Source organism: Astatotilapia calliptera, chromosome 12 (genome assembly GCF_900246225.1).
Source record: "Astatotilapia calliptera chromosome 12, fAstCal1.2, whole genome shotgun sequence".
Lineage (NCBI taxonomy): Eukaryota > Metazoa > Chordata > Actinopteri > Cichliformes > Cichlidae > Astatotilapia > Astatotilapia calliptera.
Window position 1 is genome coordinate 16,727,144 of NC_039313.1, and position 22,437 is coordinate 16,749,580.

At 38.5% G+C, this 22,437-nt stretch overlaps 3 protein-coding genes across 6 annotated transcripts in view; 1 reads left to right on the forward strand and 2 right to left on the reverse strand.

Moving 5' to 3' along the window:
* The window catches only part of stpg2 (sperm-tail PG-rich repeat containing 2), a 61,162-nt gene extending 57,221 nt beyond the window's left edge, over positions 1-3,941 (reverse strand). Inside the window, exons 1-4 of one of the 4 annotated variants that reach the window (XM_026187195.1) lie at positions 2,182-3,937; positions 1,538-1,669; positions 1,104-1,207; positions 793-960 (exon numbers count right to left, since the gene is read on the reverse strand). In XM_026187195.1, the coding sequence (XP_026042980.1) occupies positions 793-960; positions 1,104-1,207; positions 1,538-1,669; positions 2,182-2,299 (522 nt within the window). In that variant the 5' untranslated portion in view covers positions 2,300-3,937. Of the gene's footprint in view, positions 1-792; positions 961-1,103; positions 1,208-1,537; positions 1,851-1,983; positions 2,097-2,181 lie in introns of those variants that run through there. The other 3 variants (XM_026187196.1, XM_026187197.1, XM_026187198.1) reach the window with 3 other exon arrangements.
* A 272-nt stretch (positions 3,942-4,213) lies between these two features.
* bri3bp (bri3 binding protein) lies at positions 4,214-10,704 on the forward strand. Its single transcript, XM_026187199.1, has 3 exons — positions 4,214-4,617; positions 5,849-5,951; positions 6,560-10,704. Exons 1-3 carry the CDS (start codon positions 4,441-4,443, stop codon positions 6,979-6,981), a joined length of 702 nt encoding a protein of 233 aa, XP_026042984.1. The 5' UTR covers positions 4,214-4,440; the 3' UTR covers positions 6,982-10,704.
* A 1,955-nt stretch (positions 10,705-12,659) lies between these two features.
* wdr31 (WD repeat domain 31) lies at positions 12,660-20,536 on the reverse strand. Its single transcript, XM_026188336.1, has 10 exons — positions 20,202-20,536; positions 19,558-19,629; positions 19,293-19,425; positions 18,955-19,029; positions 18,696-18,840; positions 16,950-17,050; positions 16,701-16,768; positions 15,452-15,593; positions 14,853-15,015; positions 12,660-14,730 (listed from the first exon to the last, which is right to left on the reverse strand). Exons 2-10 carry the CDS (start codon positions 19,602-19,604, stop codon positions 14,534-14,536), a joined length of 1,071 nt encoding a protein of 356 aa, XP_026044121.1. The 5' UTR covers positions 19,605-19,629; positions 20,202-20,536; the 3' UTR covers positions 12,660-14,533.
* Positions 20,537-22,437: the final 1,901 nt, after the last annotated feature.

Here is a 22,437-nt window from a genome sequence, read left to right on the forward strand (position 1 = left end):
AGCAAAAGATAGTGAGGGCACGATGAAGAGAAAAAGAAGTAAAAAGTAGAACTGCACCAGTGCAATAGAAACCAGAGATACTGAGGGAACATAAAAAAATAAATCGAATGAAAAAAATGCCAGGAAGTTTTTCTACTGACTTTCTGGGATCTGAGAGTAATGTAAATGTACATTCTTGCTTCTTGGTTAATTACAACTAGCATAAAAAAATAACGCCTACTAAGACGCTCGCATTCAGCTCTGGAGGAGCAAGTTTCAAACGCACCAAGTTAGGTATCCACTAATATCCACAGATAACAGCTTGTAAAGCACTTACTTATAGCTGATTTTTGCATATATTCTTGAAAAAATTACAAAAGGGATAAACAAGATACTGTGTCATTCATTACCATTATTCCATAGTTCATATATGATATAGAATGCGAGTTTGCAAGTGCACTCAACACTCAAACCAGCACAAACAGGATGAAGAGTCTTCTGTACCAGCTTTTGATTGTGCAAGTCTCTTCTACTTGCTTTATTCTAAGAATAGCAGTATTAAAATGGGTATTACGCCTGCCAATGGGATTTTGCCCAAAATGTACACCAAACACAAAGAGTTAAAAAAGTTTGAAAGGCCAAGAAATAACAGCACTAAAGTGGATATGTGGGCATATTCAGCATTATAAAGCCATTGCCATCTATGATAACTGAGTATTTCAGAAGAACAGATGTATGACATAATACAATAAAAGTAGCAAGTGTCAGTACTACTCATGTACTATGCCCTCCTATCTTCACCCATATGCTTACCACTTTGTTGCCAGGCCTTCCAGGGTGTCCTACATTAGCTGTCACAGCCCTGTGTGCCTTTTTTGAGGCAGGCGACACATTGTAGGCCCCAGGGCCTGGAACCTCTGACACCACATCCTCAAAACGCTTGGAGCGGTTCTGAAGACTGCTGCCACCATGGACATTTAACTGAAGAGACAAGGGTTCAACAGAAAGCCAAGCAAAGAGAGAATAAGGCTGGTATCAAAAAATATATTTCTTAAAATATTTGTTTTAAACCATGGACAAGCAACATCGTCATTTAGCTTTTGTAAATTAAATGGATCACTCACCTTGACAGGTGAGCAGTCATAGTGTCCAGGTCCTAATAAACTCTCACTGTCTTTGGAGAATATTGATTGCCTGGCACTCAAGGAAAGGAATGGTGCATAGCCATCTGCAACAGTGAAAATTTTCCCAAGGTAAGGTATACAAATGACTGCAAGCTTGCAGGACGCTTTATTTTCTAATACACTTATGTAACTGTGAAACAACAAAGCAGCAGGAAGGTTTTTTGCTTACATATTTTGTTATACTTCCAAGACATATTAATTTAACTTTTATCAATTGAAAGTGTATAAGCAGATTCAAATCTGTAAGCCTAAATATTCGACGTTCTTTCTTTGCAAGCTAGCTAAATTTAATTTAAGTTAACTTAAAGTTTTACAGTTTTCTGAAGAAGAAAAAAAATGATTTTGGGAGGACAGATATTTTTCCTTGTAAGTACCTGATATCTTGTAACTGGACTGGCTCACATTGTATGATCCGGGACCAACAGCAGACGATGCACCCCCTGCTGTCATGAAAGTCACTCTTGGAGCCCGTCCGTACATGTTTAACTCACAGAGTGGTAGTCTCGCTAAAATGTAATTACACAATAAATACTCCTTCTTTATTCTGTGATAGGGTGTAGCTGTACTTTCATTAAATTATGCTGCACCAAGGTTAAAAAATGCCTGCCCTGTGCTCCCCTTTGTCAGGACTGCGCTGGTTACTTCGCCTGCATAGTTGCTTGGTTACCACATATTGTTACATGGCAACTGCAGACCGAACACACACGGAGGAGGAGAAGTAAGCAGAAGGACCACAGAGACAAGACAGGCGAGTGAGAGACGTGGCACTCTGAGAACTGAAGTTCATGGGAGAATTCAGAAGAAGAATACAAGCTCCTACATATTTATATCTGTCATAGTACCAACTGCTCTCCAAGTGGAACACCTGACTTTCTCTTCTCCTCCTGCTGTTCTATTTTTCTTTCTCTCCCTCGTGCGTGGTTGTGCTAGTGAGCATTAATTTTGCTCGCCTCCTCCCGGAGTGGGCGTGGCTTTTCCAAGCTCCCGCTGCAGCACCTGTGCACCATTATTCGCTCACCTGTTGTATTTAAGTCCAGCTCGTTCCGCTGCTCGTAGTTAGCTCGTTTACCGACCCAGTGTAGCAACATAGCTGTTCTCTCTGCTCTCCTACTGGACGAAGCATATCTTCGGAACATAAAGACAACCTGTGAGAGTAAACTAAGAAACGTGCTTTTGATTTGAGGAAAGTCTAAGTCGTGATTGCTTTTAGTTAAAAATCACTGCCCTGTAGCCTAATACTTAGTATATATATATGTAATGGAGAACAAATGTATCAGATTTGACTAGTGCTTCTATGCTTGTAGTTTTGGATTCCAGGCAGCAGTGAATTTAAATTTAATTTAGGTAGACTATTACTTCCAAATAAGTCCCCAGAGACATTTCAAAATAGCTGCGGAGTGGCGAGACTTCCTGCTCGAAGGACTGGTATAATTAGCCCACAACGTCTGGAATAAAAAAACTCTTTGAAAGCTTGTAAGGGTCAAGTCGACAAACCGTTTAGCTTTTACCTGATTCAGTGGTGTCTCTATGGGAGGGAGGGGATTGAACTTCAAGCAAATTTCAAAAAACTACTGAAATAAGAGTGAGACTTGCTTTTGGAAGGACTTTGAAGAGACGTATCAGCATTTATTACCTGTATCACCTGTACATTTTTTTTGTAACTCTTGTAGTACTGCTTATGTTACATTATTGGCCTTTTCTGGCATTTTTTATTCATGGAGGGGGCTTCTTGTTTTGTTTTTAATTAGAGCATTAGCCTCTATATTGAAGCCATAGTCCCATCCTACCATCTAGTGGTTGAATGTGACAGAGCCTCACCCCATCCCACCCACCACCACTACACTAGTAGTAGTACTACTGATTTACATTTTTGACCAGTCTCAGTTCACTCTTGACCCACTTCTTCCTGTCCCACAATGTAGTTAAGGTTTGGATAATGAGAACTCAGGGGAAAGCTATGCAAGTAACAAGTAGCTCTCTGAGGGGGGCACTGAACTGCATATACTTGAATTTCCCTTCACGTCTCTTAGTTAGTGGAGTGTGTCTTTGACTGGACAAATCTCATTAACGTTACACAGCACATATGATATCTTAAAGATATATTCTCAAAGACCATCTCTGACAACTCAGATGGTGAGTCTGAATTATCATAATTGCAATAGTGATATCCTAAAAGCAACTGTATTTATTTATTAACCCATCATGTATTCATATTTTCTTAAGACTCATATTACAGTTTCACACCTGGGACTCCTTGCATTTATATTATTCATGTTGCTGACTGGAAAACTGTGCCATTACCCAAACTCTGAGAGTACTTCTAATAACACTTTGTAACTTAGAAGAACTTGATGTAATAAATGCTTTCGTTTTCTGGCTGTGGTTTAATAAGCAGCTGTTAACATTTCCTTTCTCATAAACACCAGAAAGCAGAGCGTTTTTTTAAACTGAAAAATACAAAGCATGCAGTATCTGTGATGGGAGAAGGAAACTGGACAAATCACGACAGAGATGTACATCGTAGATAACTGACTAAACACGTAACAACGATGGGCTGCTATTTAGCAGTCATTTTAACAGTTTGGGTTCAGCTTAATAATGGTTACACATACAAATTATAGTACATTTACGTTGGGGAAGGGCTGATAGAAATAAGGGGTACGATGGAGATGGGGAATATATCCACCAGAGGGCAGCAGGTTGCCTCAGATGAGTCTAACCTGTTTTAAATTCACGTGAAGGCAATGCTGCTTCTCATGAAAACGGAAAACACAATACCCAGCCGTAAGAGACTAAAAGGGATTAAAATGCATTCAGTAGTATATCACTGAATAGTTATAGTGTTTCTATATAGAATTTTTTGTATATTTAGATATATAGAAAGTAGATTGTAGATTTAATGCAATTATTTTCAAATAAATCTAGAAAAGCACTAATTCCCACTAAAAACGATTTCTTTATTCTTTTAGTGGACTGTAGTTCATATATTTGTTCTCTATCTGAGAAAATAAAGCCGTGTTAAAGGGTGTTAAATGTATTAATCAACTCTGCAGGTAATCTTTTACTAAAGTCTCCCAAATGGCAAGTCGGTAAAGGCGAAGATCGAGAATTTTTAAAGCGTCCGTGAAAGCGCCACAAGTTATTTCCACCGTCACGGCCAGCGTCGGTCATCGCCCGGCAAGGTGTCGCTTTCGGCAGCTAATTACCCGTTTTATTCCTCGTTTAAGTGAAAATTTTTGATACACATTTACTTTTGACACTCTCGGCACTTGGGGCCATGGAAAGAATCAGGTTTTTCGTGTTTTTCTTGGTGCTTTCCGCGTCTTTGCTGGGCAAAGCCGAAGCGGGCAGGAGCAGGACCAGCAACCAGAACAGCTTCCGACGGGCAGCTAACGGCATCTATCAGACTCTGAGCAGCGTCTTCGGAGAGGACAACATTAGAGGGTTATACAAGGTCAGTTAGGCCCATATCATGCTAAGTCGGCGGCTGGCTTTGTTCATGAGCCTCATCGTAGCTGCCATTACGGTTTGTGGTCCAAGCATGGCGAACAGGAAAAGGCCTGGTTAATAATTCCACGGATGCCATTTTGGGGAAAAAGAGCCTTTATCGCCCCCTTTTTCTGTTTAAGTCGGTAGAAAAAGCCTGGGTATAAAATCGTAGTAAAAACAAAAACGTGCTTCGTGTTCTTGCATTCTTATTTGTGTGTGAAGCCAAATCAAGCCACGAATGAGAGAATCTAAATTTAAATAAAATAAGTATAGCTTCATTGATTCACAACATAACCGCCTTTATGTTTCTTTATGTATTAGAAATCTGCTCTTATTAAGGAACTAGTGGGGCCTGCTCAAGTGATCTCATTGGCCCTGCGGCATTTCCTGCATTTTGAAATGTGATGTTATTTCCTGCATTAAGCCGCCAAAGCGTAATTAAGTCAGATATGTTGAGTTGAGTAGTTTTTCCTGTAGACTTAACAGTGTAACACGGAGCTTCATGTCTTAGTGTGCATCTGCTTACCTGATGAACATGCAAATAATGAGTGCCTGATTAAAGTTATGGCGTAAGATAGTGATGTGTGGATGTTAAACCACTGTCTCTGATACTTACATCAGCCTTTGTGACTACTTAAATACAGCTGTAAATGCTTCATTGCATCTGTGACTTTTCCAGCAATGTTTACGTGTGCTGTGAAAAAGAGCTACTAAAGCGGGCAGCCAAAGGGTTCTTATGAAAACACTGCTTTCACGGTGTAATAAAAGCACCTGCTGCTGTAATGATAATCCTGTATGGCCACTGTTATATCAACACATTAGCTACCTGTCCATTTGAGAGTGAAAAATAGTCGGTTGCCTGGAGAGTTGGTAAACAGGGGTTTGATTTATAGCTGCAGAGACCATGGTGTTGGGTCACTGCCAGATCAAAAGTTGTAACACACCCATAACTGCCCTTCCTGGTTTTAATGCAGTTCTTTGCATACTTTGCATAGAGTCCCTATGAGCACAACATCATTCATAATATAGGTTATGGACTGAAAAGCCACCAAAGCATTGCTTTATTTAATAGTTGGGAAATGCACATTGTAGTCTGACCAACAGACTGCCATAATTCATAGGAGACGATGATGCACTCAGTACATGGACGTTATTTTTCACCCTGCTTTTGCTATTGGTTGTTTATTTTCTCATAGGTTTTCTCCAAAGCAACGGAGAGGTTTGTCCATGGAGTGGACTCTTTCCTGGACACCATCTGGAAGATCTGGTCGGATCTGCTGGATGTGATGGGCATTGACTGTAAGTCTACAAATTGCTGCTTAGGACATGTCTGTTAGGAATGTCCGAATGATGAAGGCAGGTAAAAAAATTAAAAATGCCAAGACGTACAGTCCCATGAAAAAATATTTGTCCCCTTCCAGATCCCTTAGTTTATTGCATACTTGCCACACTTGCATGTTTCAAACTAAATTTAATATTAGACAATATTAATATCAACCAGAGTAACTAAAAAATGCAGTTCTTTAAATTATTTCATTTTATTTATTAAGAGGAAAAAGCTATCCAAACCCGCCTGGCCCTGTGTGTAAAAGTAATTGTGCCTAAATATTGCCAGATGTGTTGAGTGAAGAAATCACTTGAATAGAAACTGTCTGGCTAAGTGAAATTTGCTAAAGGAGCTCAAAAAGCAACACATCATCATGATCTAAAGAAACTCAATTACGGATGAGAAACAAAGTTGCTGATGAAACATGTGAGTGTGACAAAGATCATAAATACTTTTCAACAGCACTGTATGTTTAAAATTCATCTTCCTAGATCGCATCTGAAATTATACATGCTTCTGGAAACAGTTAACAATTTTAACTTTCTCTCGTGTCTCTCCCTTTCTCCCTGTACACTTGTAGCTTCAAACCTCAGCCATTACTTCAGCCCCACATCTCTCACCAACTCCCCAGCACGTGCCCTGCTCCTAGTCGCCGCTGTGCTCTTGGCCTACTGGTTCCTGTCTATGTTCCTGGGGGGTTTCTTTTACCTGCTGCACGCTGTGTTTGGATGCTTCTTCTGGCTAGCCCGCGTCACTCTCTTCGCCCTATCCTGCCTCTACATCCTGCAGAAGTTTGAGGGTGACCCTGAGCGCGCAGTGCTCCCGTTGTGCTTCATCATGGCTGTGTACTTCATGACAGGCCCTGTGGGAGCATACTGGCGCCGTGGCGGTGGGGCGGGTTCACTGGAAGAGAAAATCGACCACCTGGACACTCAGATCAGGCTGCTCAATATCAGGCTGAGTCGTGTAATAGACACCATTGAACGCACCGGAGACCAGTAGGCACATTTTAGGTTGAAGCAAAGATGAGTTTGGGGGGTGGGTCCAGGGGAAAAACTGATGTATTTGATAAGAGAATACTGTCTCCTACACACATCTACAGCAACAAAACTACTGGGTATTTACAACTCTATTGTCAGTTGGGGACAAAAGTACAAATGAAAACAGTATTTTAATGGCTTGAATTGATTTGGGTAACAAGAGAAACTGTTGAATTGGAGCTTGCACAAAACCAAACAACTTTTTTTTTTCCTTTGATTTTTTTTTTTTTTGTTGATGTTTTGGAAGGTTTTTTTACATCGCTGAGGAAGTTGTCAGGAGATGTCTGAGGTTTTCTAAATGCTAGCCTACTTCTACACCTCAGCTACTTTTACGAAACTCCTCTATTTTAAATTTTTAAGGTTTGCTTAGGCACTGTCAATGCTTGTGCTTGATTAATAAGCATATTTTACGTATATTTACTTAATTTGATCCTTGTAAATGACCTGGGGGTTAAGTCTCAGTTCTTGTCCACAAAAACATTTTTCCCCTTTTTTTTTTTTCTTTTCTTTTTTTTTTTTTTAAGCTACTGCTATAGGAGGGGGTAGGGTGTGTGGTACCGGGGGGCATTGTTGTTTCTAATATGTATATTCCAGCTGTTGGAAAGTTGTCCATAGCAAGATTTATTTATTCAATTTTTCCATCCAAAGTGTTGAAATGTAGATCTAGTTTGTTGAATCACCACCTCATAGTGACAAAAGCTTGACATCAGGACCTCTTTTTCTTGAATATGTGTGTAGATGCAGTTCAGTGACCTACTTGAATATGTGTGCGTGTTTGTGTGCATGTGTGAGGGGCAACCTTGTGAAATGGAAAAACACTGTATAAAAAGTCAACACCAGACAGGCAGCAATATCTCAGGGACTCACCCAACACATGTTGAACTCAAATGAGATATCAAGTATGCTAAAATCATGTATTGGTCTCTTCACAATTCAGATGCGACTTCTCATTTGTTTCCAGCATCTTACAATACTTTCTGTTGAAATGCTGGAGTTTAAATCTAGCCTTTTATTCTTTATTTAAATGCCAGCATGGGGTTATTTTGGTTATCTGAACTGTAGCTAATCGTCCTAAATATGTAATCTGTCTCAACACAGACGCATCTGTTATGGTAAGAATTTTTAATCAATTGTAATAGGATCTGACCTGAACTTGCAGATTAAAAAGGTTTTAGTGACTTTAATACTGCTGGGAAAAAATTGTATTGGATATTACTTAACCCTGCTTTTGAAACTAATATGAAAGTGATTATTTCTCCTATGAGTATTTTAATGGTAGTTTAAAACCAGCCTGCCTGATTCATGCACTAAAATGTTGTGTTTAAAAAGTAATGCTTTGGGTACATTGTTAGTCTGCATCACCATAGCTCTCACTAATTGGTTTGATATATTCTTTTTCTTTTAATTGTATATTTCTGAAGGTGGTTTTCTCTCATAATCTCATTTGTTACCATGGATTGGTGTAAGAGAATGTCCCCTGCACTGCTTGTCTATGTTTATAGCATGTCTTCCTTAATAATGTCCCAACATCCTTTACTCTAAATTAAAGTTATTAAATCTGAACTCCGTAATCACAGTTTTGTTATAACAAATGACCCTAATGCTGTTCAGATCTTTCTTTTGGAGGTGGTGGTGGTGCTGATGGTTGGATGAGTTCATACATCAAACATCATGATTGTGTTAATCATTTTGATTAACACAAACTACCAGTATATGTAGTGGTAGTTGCTGGATTAGTGGGCTGTAATTTTGTTTCTCTCAATAGTGTGGGTGCTATGACATGCATTGTAAATGAAAGGTGTTGTATCAACCGGTCAGGGTTGCAGTGGCCGTTTGGCTTCAGAGTATACAGGGTCTATCAAAGAGAATCATCTGATTTAAAAGTGCTTTAATTCCGTAGGTGTTCACAGGTAACATGTTGAGCACTTGTGAACATTGTAGGTTTTCTATGTAAAACTTTAAATTCAGCCATACATTTTAAAATTTACTGCTGTCTCCTGTATGTATATCTTTAAAGAATATAGCCGTTAGAATTGGATGGTTCTTTTTTTAAACACCCTATATAGTGGACTTTATCATACAATTTGTATTTGCTTATATACTATTGGGAGAAAAGCTCCACCCACCAACTACTTTTATTTTGAAGTCTGTTACTGTACTTTTAAGGGTCGTTTGGGGTTTTTTTTTCTTCAAACCGATACACTAATAACTCTGTACCTTGAAACCATGATTTCTTTGTAGGTTGTTATACCATGAAAATCTCATCTTGTGTAATTTTATGCCAAGTATAGAAAAATGAACTTGTTAACTGATTCCCAGCGCTGTGTGATAATTCCCATGGAGTTTAGGTTGTCATTAAACTCCATCTCAGAATTAAGCCTGATGATGGCAAACTTCAATAACTATATAAACTCTTAGTGTCTCCTTATTTTGCCCAGAGTGCCATCAGCCAGCCCAGGTCACCCATATATCCCGTGTAACCGGAGATTTTCCTGCATGCTTAACTTTTATGCCTATAATGTTGCATTGCATTACAGTATATTCATGTTATTGACTGCCTAGGCAGGGCCCTTAAGTATGTGTGATGGGGTTGAAATAGCCAGAAGTTAATTACTTTTGGAATTGTGTTATAAGTGTTGTTCTTCTGCACTGATGATTAAACTGTGTATGCTGTTTGCTATCATTACAATCCTGAGCCGGACAGACTCTCTCCCATCATTCCATTATCACTGTGTCGCTGACATGGAGTCAAATTTTAAAGTACTTAAAACAAAATTATCATTTTATGAGCTGTAAATGAACAGTCTGGCCAGTGACCTTTGTTTAACTACTGGCAGCATGTGAGGTAAATAAAGGTTTAGTGTGTGATATTGATGTATGTTGATGGGTTTTAGTATATGATAGTATTATATTGAATTCGGAAAAGGCCATGCGGTTGGTTTAGAGCGAATTCAGGATTTTGGTGGCTATTTATCAGACTTTAAATTCTAGACACTGAAAACTGTTTAAAAACAGATACAACTTGAAACAGTTTCTCTTTAAAGTACCCAGAAGTTCTTACACTGCTGTCTAACATCTTGAAAACACTCACAAACCAGCTCCAAGAGGGAGGTGTTACCATTCCTTTTAGATATTATGGAAGCAATTGTTCATGTTTTAAGTTGCTGGCAGCTGTATGTCTCTTCATTTACCATGTAGATGTCAAAAGATGCCAGTAGATCCTTCTCGGCATAGAATATATGCTGCATTCAAATTCTATTTATTCCATGTTAACAACATCATCTGAATGACATGTACTTCTTTCTTTTTAATGTACTGTATTTTGTGTATTTCTCTGTTTTCCACATAGCCTGCTTTTATATTGTGCTGTGCCAATAATGTTTTCTTTTATTTTTACTTCACTTACTTTCTTTTGTTATTTGTAACTGCTGATTTTAGAGTAGATGCAGATGGCTTTTCTTTTTCATATCACCACTTAATGTTTTTAGGCCTTTTTCTTTCTTTGTTTGTTTTTAATGAGTATTTTTGTACTCGGTTGTTGTTTGAAGAGCCAAACTATTCTGCCTGCTGTTACTTTCTGTTTGGATGTTTGTGTTTATGAAAACCTGTCAGTGGGGATGCAGTTCTTTTTGTGCCAGAGTGAAAATGAGGTCCAGATTTAAATAAACACCAGATTATGACTGAATGTCTTCCACTTTATGATTCATTAATAATTTTAAGATCTAAAGTTTGTTTGTGCGTGTGTGTGTGAGAGAGAGAGAGAAGGAGAAACACATTGCTTCATGCTCAGTTTCATAATACACGATAAAAGTAAATGGCTATTTGGTTTGCAATTCTTCGCCTAAACAATTGCTTCAATATTGTAGTATAGCTAGTAATTACTGGAAGTGTTCTTTCAATTATATTTCTAACACTAGGTGGTGCTAAAAGGTTTTATTTGGTTGCTAAAAGGCCGTGATTGTTTGGGAATAGGTGCTCCCATTCAGCCAGATTGGGAATTAAATGATCACTTTTGGCAGCAGTTATCCCAGCAAAAATACACGATACTGTAAAAAGCTGTATATTACACTCAATACTCTTATTGTAAGAAAGTGCTCAGCCTATAGTTCAACCTATAGTTCCAGTATGACCATCACAAATGGAAAGAGCATTACTGAAACAGTGAAGTAAGGATTGGAAACAGTGGGAAAACAGTGATCTCAAAACAGGCTTTCGTGGTAAAGCAAAACAAATAACCTTCAGAAAATTGCCAGTGCCTGATGAGAGAAAAATGAAGTTGTACTTGGCAGCTTTCCTGTGTAAACTTTATCATCATCATTTATTTATTTATTTATTTATTTATTTATATAGCATTTTAAAAACACACCTGGTAGACCAAAGTGCTGTACAACTTTACCAACAGGAGTGTTTTGTTTTGTAGATTTGCATCTCTCAAATTCATGGTATTACTACAAATAGTTTCATATAACCGTGTTATTAACCTGATGAATTTAAAGCAGTCCTACGCAAGGTGGTGGATAAAATATACGGCTGTGACCTAGATAAAAAGTCATCAGACACAAAGAGCAATAAAGCTTTACCACTATGACACGAAATGCTTTTATTGCTGTATTATACGATATCAAACACACAGAATGAACTGAGTCATCTGGCAGCTTGACAAATATCCAAACAAAACTAAATCTCACCTTCTCTACCACTGGTTTTCTTCCCCAAGGGTAGATAGAATAACTGCTGTGGGGACTTCTTAGCACCTTTTGACAGAACAATCCATCATACTTGGAACAATCCATCACCGAAACTCATTAGTTTCCTTGCAATCTTTAGTTGCTACCTATCATCTATCTGGAACAAGCCCATTTTCAGCAAAGACTACACCAACATTCACTCCCCCGACACTTTATTATATACGCTATGGTGGTACTGGGTCACTTTTGACTTCAGAAGGGCCCTAATACCGAATGACATGGATTCAGTGAATTGCTGGAAACTTTCCTTAGAGATTTTGATCCATATTAACATGATAGCAGCTGCTACAGATTTGTTGGCTGCACATCCACGACATCTCCTGTTTCACCACATCCCAAAGGTGCTCTATTAGATTGAGATTTTGTGATTGTAGAGGCTGCTTGAGTACCATGTCATGTTGAAGAAAGCAGTTGTGATTTATTTGAGTTTTGTGACATGGTGCAGGACGTCGTCAGCTACAATACTCAGGTAGGCTTTGGTATTTAAACAACACTCAGTTGGGACTGAGGAACCTAAAGCACGTCAAGAAAATATAGACACCATTATACCACCATAAGAGGATACAAGGCAAGATGGATCCATGCTTACATGTTGTTTACACCAAATTTTGAGACTAAAATTTGAACACTACGCAGAAATCAAGACTCATCAGACCAAGCAACATTTTTCTGATCTTCTATTATCTACTTTTGGTGAGTTCATGTGAACTGTAGCTTCTGGTTCCTGTTCTTAGCTGACAGCAGCGGCACCTGGTGTGGTCTTTGCTCTAGCCCATCTACTTCAATGTTTGACAGGGCGTGCGTTCAGAGATGCTCTTCTGTAAATCTCGGTTGTAACAAATTGTTATTTGAGTTACTGTTGCCTTCCTATCAGCTCAGATCGTTCTCTCTATTCTCCTCTGACATCAGCAAGGCATTTTCACCCAGAGAACTCCCACTTGCTGAATATTTTCAATTTTTAGATAGCCATAGTGATGGCTGTGTGGGAAAATCCCAGCAGATCAACAATTTTTGAAACACTCAGACCAGCCTAACTGGCAAAGTTGAACAAATGTACCTAATAAAGTGACTCTGAGCATATTCCACAGATGAGCATCCATATGTTGTATCTGAACTCATCTCGCAGCACATAAAATATAAGTTAGTCATTGTGGTTCTCATCCCTGACCAAAACATTTTTGTTTGATTAAATTGGAAGCTTAAGCAACAACTGTCCTTGTGACAGATGGCCATCTAGATCTGTAAAACAAAAAAGGTGAATGCTGTTGTATTTAAACTGTTTAAACCTACACTGTAAATACAATAATAGTTTGTTTCATATCTCCAAAACAAGTTCAGTTATTTATGAAAAGGGTTGCTAAACTGCACCGTGTACTTCAGCATCTGCAACACTTAAATTCTTCATCAGCCTTGATTAAATAAGATCTAAAGTAACTGCTGGAAAGTTTTATGTGGACAGCCTGCACAGCATTTCAACTTTAGCTTTGCAATATTTCGTATTTTCCGTGTTTACTGAGTCAACGTTTTATTAAAAAAGTGGAATTACTCTGGTATTTTGCATAGTACTTTTAAAAATTACAGTTAACACTACAAAAAACATTCAACTATCAGCTGCTTTTCACAAAAATATCAGGATCTCTATCTTTTTTTAAAAAGAAAAAAGTCTTTGTCCATTTACGTTTACATGGCAACCAGATGTGTTACAGTTTGGTGTTGTACTGACCTGATCTTTAAACCCCAACAGGTTGACGTTAAAATACAAACCAATAAATATTATCAGCATACAAACAAGCTCTTTTGCTGACATCACATTTGCTGACAAACAAAAAAAACCAAAGAAAAAAAAGAAACATCAGGAAAACAAAAAACGATTGCTTATTCTGGGCTTCAAATTCTCCTTCATGGCTCATGATGTATAAAAACTGACCAAACAGCAGGTTCACTCCTCCTCTTTTCACCGTGCATTAGTTTGTGTTTAATTGAGTGCTTAAGTTCTTGTACTGTTAATTATGAGACATCCACTCAATCTGATCCTTTGTAATCTGGGCAGTTCAGTTTGTCAAAATTAATCCACTAGTCCAGTTGTTCAATTGTTAAGATTAATTAGCACCACCTAGTGCCAGAACTGTCAGTGGTAGAAAACGGTGACCAAACTGCAATCATCTCACCAACAAAAGCAAAACAACATCTGCACCAAACTATAGCAGCTCATAAAATTTTGTAAATATTACTTTGGGCTAAATAGACAACATCAGCAAGTAAGTCAATGTATACAGAGCCTAGACCAACAATACAACAGCGAGAGGCTGTCTAGTAGTTTTTGGCAATTTAGTTAACTGTGCAAGAACTTGAACCACTCAATGTAAACTACAATCACCTATTGGAATGGCTGTTTACCCTCATGGTACATATTTCTAAATAAAGTGGCAGTTTATATATATAAAAAAACAGGTAAATCCTGCCCTCCATCATGTTACTCTGGTGGTGACTGTAGGTAGGATTTCCTGTTTTTAGTCCCCATGAAGAGTATCTATGATGGACATCCATGGTGGGCCAGAATTGGACAAAAGTTGCATCTTCCATACGTCATTATTGTCGCCTCTTTTCACTGCATGGCAGTCTAATAAATCAAAAATGTTTATAGAAATAAAGTCTGTAAAAAATAAATAAATAAAATAAAATGACTTGATTTCCGTAGCCAGCGATGCGTTCTCGCTGAGTCTCTGGCTGTTCACATTATAATTCACACCTGGCACTCCTTGGGTGTCAAAATCGTGCCACAACTTTAACATCCAGACCCCCTGCACCACCTGCACCAGAACTCTGAGCCTGCTGTGGTCCCTGGTCCACCTGGATATGATGAACGCCATTGTTAAAGCTGGCACACAACAGATTGCTGGAATCACTCGGTGCCAACGAAACCAGTGGACCGGCACCTTCCAGAGACAGCGTCCCTAAACAAACTAAACAGAGGACAGGAGAGACAAGGTTGCAGCAAAGCCAGCACAGAGATAAAAAAAGGCAGAGTGGTTTTTCATTATTTATTTTGTGTTGAAATGGTTTCATCAGTGAGTAGAGGTGTTACCTGCTGTATGTTGATCCCAGATTTTGACAGAGCTGTCATGGGAGGATGTTCCCACTCGAGCTGTGCCACCAGGATGCATGGGGAGAAACACACTGCAGGCTGTGGTTTGGAGGTGGCCTCTGTACTCCACAACTTTGCAGCCAGGCTGACGCAGGTCCCAGAGCTAGTAACCCACAGACACAAGTCCACCCATCACAAATCTCAGTGTTTTATGTTCCAAAAGCATCGGCAAAATCAGTGGAGTGTTTGAGATACTGTGAAAAAAATAATCTGATCCATTTTTCATGAGGGCAAAACCTCAACCTATATTACTTTGTATTATACTCACTCTAAATCTCTATATTAAATTGGAAGTTGGAAGTGAAGCCCGCAAGAAAATCAGTCAAAGACAACAAACACACAAAACAAATTGTGCTGCATCAGTTCATAATTTTAAACTGGCAGAGCAAAAGAAATTGTTCATTCCAATTAGTGTGTCTTTCACACCAACGTAATACAACCCAGACAATAAATAACCTAATGACAGCCTCAATCTACCCAATATCTGTGCATTTAGAGCTTTACAGACAACAACAAACACATATCTCCAGAGGTCTTACTGTGGCTTCACACCCCTGTCCTCCAAAGCCATTGCTACTGGACACCAAGTAGTTTCCATTTGGAGAGACATCACAGTGGGTCTGGATGTACTGCTTAGCTGGAAAAGTATTGGTCACCTGCCATACACGGCTGTCCCACACCCTGTATACATAAGCAAACCATTACTAAAGAAGGACATTTAACACACGTGTAAGAAAATGCTGTGTTTACACATGAGAGTGCATGTCCTTAGGGTCTTCTACTTTTCAGGGTGAATTTTCCAAATAAATCGCAACACATGCTGATTATCCCCAGAACACATCCTAAGTCTCTAAATGTCTTAACTGCATCAAATGCTTAGGGTTCAACATGATCAAGGGGTCATGGATGTGTTATCTAAGTGTTAGGCTCTGTAATCACTTTACTCTCCCAGGATCTTGAACAGTAAAAACTCCAAAAATGTTGGCTTTGGTTTAAAACATTTTCTAAATCCCTTGATTATACATTATATATGACTCACATTTATAGCCTTACTAAAATAAAATAAAAAAACAAAAAAATAAAAAAACCAAGCAGTATTGCTTTGTGTGAGTTTAGGTTCAATGCCAAGGCTTAATACTGTCTCTGGTGCTCTAATTGGCTGCTGCAGCTACGTTTTGGCTGACTTTATGTGGGCAACAGCAGTAAGTCCTTCAGCATTAAATAACAGGATAACAAGGGTTGCATAAGTTCATGTTAAGGTTTGTGTTACTGTCTGATTTGCTGTCTTGGTGTACTCACAATATTATCTTTTTTCTTCTATGGCATTTCAAAGGCAGAAAGCGTGTTAGCTCCCAAAGACACGAGGTATTTTTGAATTTCAGCAATAATTTAGAGATGGGGTCAGGTCACGGACAAGAAAAGTGCTACAAAGTAAAAACTAGGTGAACGGTTTAATTTCCCAATCCAAATTTTACCACCAAATGGGACTTGAACTCACCTTTGACTGATTGAACAGTCAGACATGATACTGACTTAGCAGAGAAAATAGGGAAGGCATAACTGAATCTATTTTTTGTGCCACATAATTCAATAATAAAAGCTGTAGATTGACATCAAGTATATCTTTTTCAGTGTTACCGAATGAGAAACATCCCACTCCTGCTATTAATTACACATAAAAAATCTGCACTCATTTGAGATTTAAACAAATCATCATATTTTACAGCACACAAAATTAATTTCCACTGAATTTCAATAATAATACAGCAAAAGAAAATCCTTCTGTGCCTTATAGTCTTATCCTCGGAGGTCTGGACAATAGAGGAGCTGGCTGGAACCCAGCATACATGAGTCACCTGGAAAGAGACACAGGAAAGTGGAAAAATCTACACCCTGCGGACAAAGGATCTAAAAGTCTGATTAAGTAGCTTGGTGATCTAATTATTTCTCTCATGTGCTCAGGTGTTTATCTAAAGCAGCCCAGTATGCTTAGTACGCAGATGTGAACACATAAAAATATAATACTGTTACTCTTACCAGGTTTCTAGATATGTTGTGTCTCTGTTCACATTTTGCAGATTCTATATCCCACAGGCACATCCAGTTGTCACGAGAGCCAGTGCACAGCTTTCTTCCATCTACCGACCATAAAAGAAACACTTATATTTGGTGCAAATCGTTAACCTGAAATAGATGTTGGTGTGCAGCCAGAAGTGAAAATAAAAACTCTTACTTCCAATAAAATGAGAAAATCCGACATTCCAGGTAGTGCTAACTTTCTACTAATTAAGGCAAATTATTCAGTCAAGTTGAGAATAGCCATTTATCATACCACAGGACACGCAGAAGAAATACTTCAACTATTATAGCTGCTATATGAATATGGGTTCACTTCAGGGATATTTCATCTTTCAGTATGATTTGGTTTGCTAAGAAGTCACATTTCACACAACACACGCATGAAAGCTGTGGTCAAAAGTTTACATGGAAATGACTGTCATGGTAATTTTGGTCTTTTAATTATTCCAGGTTGAATCATTGTACAGCATACATGTTTAATGATTTTTATAAAACAAGCATTGGGTGCACAAGTTTGAACTTATTTTGGATTTTCTCTAATGCACACAGAGTCAAAGATACGAATACACCCCCACTAACATTTAGTTAAATGTCCCTTGGAAAGTGCACTTTGACCAGACACTTTTGGCAGCCATCAACAAGCTTCTGGCTGGATATTTGACCACTCGTCTCGGCAGAAATGGTAAAGTTCTTTGAAACTGGTTGATTTCCTGGCACAGACTCAGCTTTTAAGCGTAGTCCATAAATTTTCAATAGGGTTAAGTTTGTGAGGGCCATTCCAGAAGCTTAATGAGCCGTTCCCAAATAACAGCAGGTTCCAGGATCATCAGATCAACAATTATACATAAGTTACTAAGATGTATTACAACTTTGCCATCGTCTAGAAGAAGACCCAGACTTTCAGCCTAAGATGAGAGGAATTTGGTTAGGATGTTTTGGAACACAATTTGGGTATCTCCAAATTCAAATTGCACCCAATTCTTTTTTAAAGTTAATAAAGATGTATATTGTACAATCACTCGACCCTGGAAAAACAGTTCATCAACAGATCATTAAAAGCCCAAACTTATCATGACATTGACACCATGACTGTAAGTTTGACCAGACCTTTACAGATGAAATGTGCTTATTTTTGTTTATACATTTATAGTAAAAGTGTTCAAAAAGTGAACAACAGAAAAGACCAAAAACAATACTAAAACTGATAAAAATGTATCCAAAACTAAACATTTTCAAACAATAAAAACTAAACTGAAATGAGCTAATTCATTCTGCAAGTTACCTCTAATTAAACTGAACTGGTAACAAAAACTAGAGCTAATTAGGTTTTATTTTGTTTTTGTCTGTTTTGTTGTTGTTTTGTTGTTGTTTTTTTTGTGAGGGGGGGGTTGCCTTTGTTTTTGTTTTAATTACACCAATTCTGCTTTTTATTTCATGCTTATGAAATGTCTTCTGAGGTACCTTTGTTTTTCTTGAATTGATTGTCTGCAACTGCAAAAAAAATACTTGGGGATAAATAAGAAGCTATCTGTACAAAGATATGACAGAATACACTTACTAATTGTGTTTTATCATGCACTTTAACATACTAGAAATCAGAGACTGGTACATTTACCTTAAGCAATATAACCTTTAAGACAACACTTAAAACATTTACTCACGTCTGAGGAGATTCATTGTGTGTGAGTGCCTGTGTGTATGTACCAGGACTGATAGCTAGTCCATTGACCACCAACTCATGCCCACAGAATTCCTGAATAGGTTCGTCTCCCTGGTTGAGGTCCCACATCAGTACAGTTTTGTCCCGTGAGGCACTAAAGATCCATGTACTACCTGGATAACAAATCACCTGGTAGAGTACAGAATTCACAGGAGATAAGAGGAGACTGGGGAACGTGAAATGTGTCACACGTTTAAGGCGTCATTCCTTTATCAGTTTGTGCGCACACGGTATTGATGTTACCTTGGTAACCTCTCGGTTGTGGCCCTGGAAAGACTGACACATCCGGCCTTGTTTCCAGTCATACACCACCACAGCCTACAGAGGTAGAGATGCTAATCACACCATGTTTAAGTGTAGTTTTCACAAAATCTATACCCTTAATTCATGGGTTTCTAATATAACCTGTATCATACCTTAGATCCAATATTGTGAGTCTTTTTTGAATTGGGCATTTTACTCTGTGAGCTCTATGATTTAAAATCACTTAAAACCATGATAAAGTTCAATTTGTGGCTTGAACATTTATAATATTTAAAGAGACTTAATAATCAGTACAACAGTTCAATTTTTGGCTTTACCTGGTCACTCCCGCCAGAAACACACAGGTCTGGACTGAGAGTGGTCACTGTGTTAATGGACCCATGATGTGCAGGCTCATACTGCACCACCTGACTGTCAAAGGTATTATCTGTCTTCTCTGCCTGAGATGCCCTGTACACACACACACACACACATAAAAATACACACATACATAAAATTGCAAAAACTTTAATATGTAATAATATATATAATACAGACACACACACACACAGAGAGAGAGAGAAGGCCTAGCACAAGTCTCACCTGTAGAGCTCAGACCTCTTGCGGAACTTGCTCTGTAGTTTGCCCATGTCTGCCTAGGAACCTGCAGTCACACTGACACACACAGAGAAATGCCATCAAACTGAAAAATCACGCTTCATAACAACTAAACGCACATGTTGTGGTAGTAACGATGAGGGATAACTACTCGGACTTCACTACAACCCTGCAGTTCACTTAGTGATTGTCTATCCCAGAGCAGTGCTTAATGCAATAGCTACATTAGGCACACACTTTCTGTGCTTCTCTTGCAGCTAAAAGAACAACAACAACTAACTACTTTGTCTGTTTTTAGTGAGTTAGAAGCCTTGTGTGACATTTTGGTGGAAATCATTCAGCAAACAGAATACAAACAGTACTTTCTCACACACGCACAGCTACGCCCCACCCTCGTTATCCCGGTGTACTCCACTCCACAAACAAGCGACAGGAAGGAGAGGGCTCAAATCCTATTACAGCGGCATCATTACTGTCACAAGGTATTAGTCACTGGAAAACACCTGCTAAGAACTTTGCTGGCGATCATTATGCAACGGTACTCGGTGGATTTTAACCGTAGTTAATAAAGCTGAAAAATGGATGATGACTCGCGCACACTTGTAGTGCACAGAAGCAGGGTTTCTTACCTGTCACTGGCAGGTGTCGTCGCTGGGTGATGCAGAGGCTGAGGAGCTAGCTTGCTAGCATGCTAACTAATCTTTATCTGTCATTCTAAGAAAGATCAATGCATTAGTGGCAGTAGAACATAGACGGGCACGCGTTAAAGCTTGGAAAAGTTGTTATTTTAACAAAAGCGAACCGTTTCCCACACACTGCCATGACAGACCGCTGTCCTAACTGCGTGGGAAAGTGCACAAAAGTGTCTTTTTAACTGCAAAACACCCATCCCTCCCTCCGTAGCGACCAGGGAGCGACGCTTTCTCGTAACCAGGCGAGGACGAGGTCACGTGAGAAACAGAAGGAAGTAACCGGAAACTTACAAAAATAAAAGCCTGTTCACTGTTTGTTTCTATAACTGGACAAACGTGAACACAAATGAACACAAAAAAACACAATTTTTTAGGAATGTTTGTTTTTTCAGGAGTAATCCAGGTGAATGTACTGGCTTTTGTGTATATTTCACCACAGGGTAGCTTACTAAAATCCTCTTTGTTCACTGCAGTGTATCCATTGCCCAAGCTCATCATGTGCACCAAAAAATGCAAAACACTGCCTAGAGGGAACATTTTCTTTTCCAAAACCAGGACTTAAACTACAGTGGTATAGACCTATGGTGGACCCTAATAATTTTATTTTCACATTAAAGCAAAAGCAAAGATGGCTTTTTTCTTATTCTTTTCCCCATGTATCCCCAGAGGCATTGGTTGAATTGCAAATCCTAAATGAAGATATTATAAAGTGTATATAACATACACTTAACTAGCGACAGCATACGACTCCTCTCAGTCCCCCCCCCCCCCCCCCCCCAAAAAAAAAAAAAAAAAAAAACAAAAAAAGCAAAAAAAAAAATTCCATCCAAAATACAAGTTTGCATGTTTTTAGTGGAGGAATTAACACTGGTGAAGCATTATGGTTTGGCAGCATGGAACATGGTTTGTTTTAAGTGAAATCTCCTCATTAAAATCAATTAAACTTGACAGGTTAGAAAGTCACTGACCTGTGGATGACTCTCCCTTTAGAGGGCCGGTTTGTAGACATTTATTATAGGCACAGGCTGAATAAACTCCCCAAGCTGCAAATCTGGGACACCTCAGACAGGTCTCTGGACACATAACATTAATTCTACTACTTGAAACAGTTCTCCTCTTTACATCTTTTATTCAGGTTCTTCTTCAGTCCTTTCTTTCCCAGTTGCAGTGAGAAAAGATAAGATCAGCGAGGCTTCATAAACTAGATTTGAACAAATACATCACATGCAATTAACCACTGAGTCACTGGCACGCCCCCATTTAAACGGTCTAAATAGGCCACTTAGTTAGGTTACAATCAACACTGCTCAATACCTATGTGAGATGACCTCAATTCTAACTTTTTTTGCTTGCAGCAAAAGGCTTAATTGTGTATAAATATAGTTACACTTTTACAATATAACAAATAATCCATGTTACTCCAATGTTTAAGAGTTTTCTAGTATGAATGTGTATATTTTTTCTTTTACTTTGTTCTCTAAAGAGCCATTATCTTTGTATATACGGAGATCACAACCAAACGTTGCTATTACATGTATTTTCATATTTAAAAAATGTTTCGAGGATTCCTTAGCTTCCTTAGAAATTCTTCCTTTGAAGTTCCTTAGCTCACATGTACTATAATTGCTTTAATGTGTTAGTGGAGTAAGGCAAAATTTTAAAAACGCATAAGGTGGCTTCACTTTGCTATAATCCCTAACTCAGACTTGATGGTGCAAGGCCCATTTGCTTCACCCATGTTACGCATTGCTGAAAGCATTAGGAGTGTACTGTACAGTTCTTTTTATGAGGCAGTTAAAAAGTCACAAAATCTCGGCAAAACGGCCACTCATGCTTTCCATTTTAAGGTTTTAGATAATGATAGTGGCATGTGACTACATGGCTCAAATTAAGAAGTAAAATGGAAACAATGCAGAAAAGAGATTTAGGCTCAAGATCTTGATCATTGTAATGCTTGAGACCTCAATTCTAAACCCATTCTCATAGGCAGAATAATAAAAAGTCTCCTGTATGCTCAGGAGCTACTTAAATGACAAAATTCAGTTACTGGAGATATCGTTCATTTATAGCATTGAGAGAATAGTTTTGTTGCTCAATAGTAAATGGACTGGTTCTTATAAAGCAGTTTTCTACTCTTTGTGAGCACACAAAGTGCTTTACACAACTCGCCTTA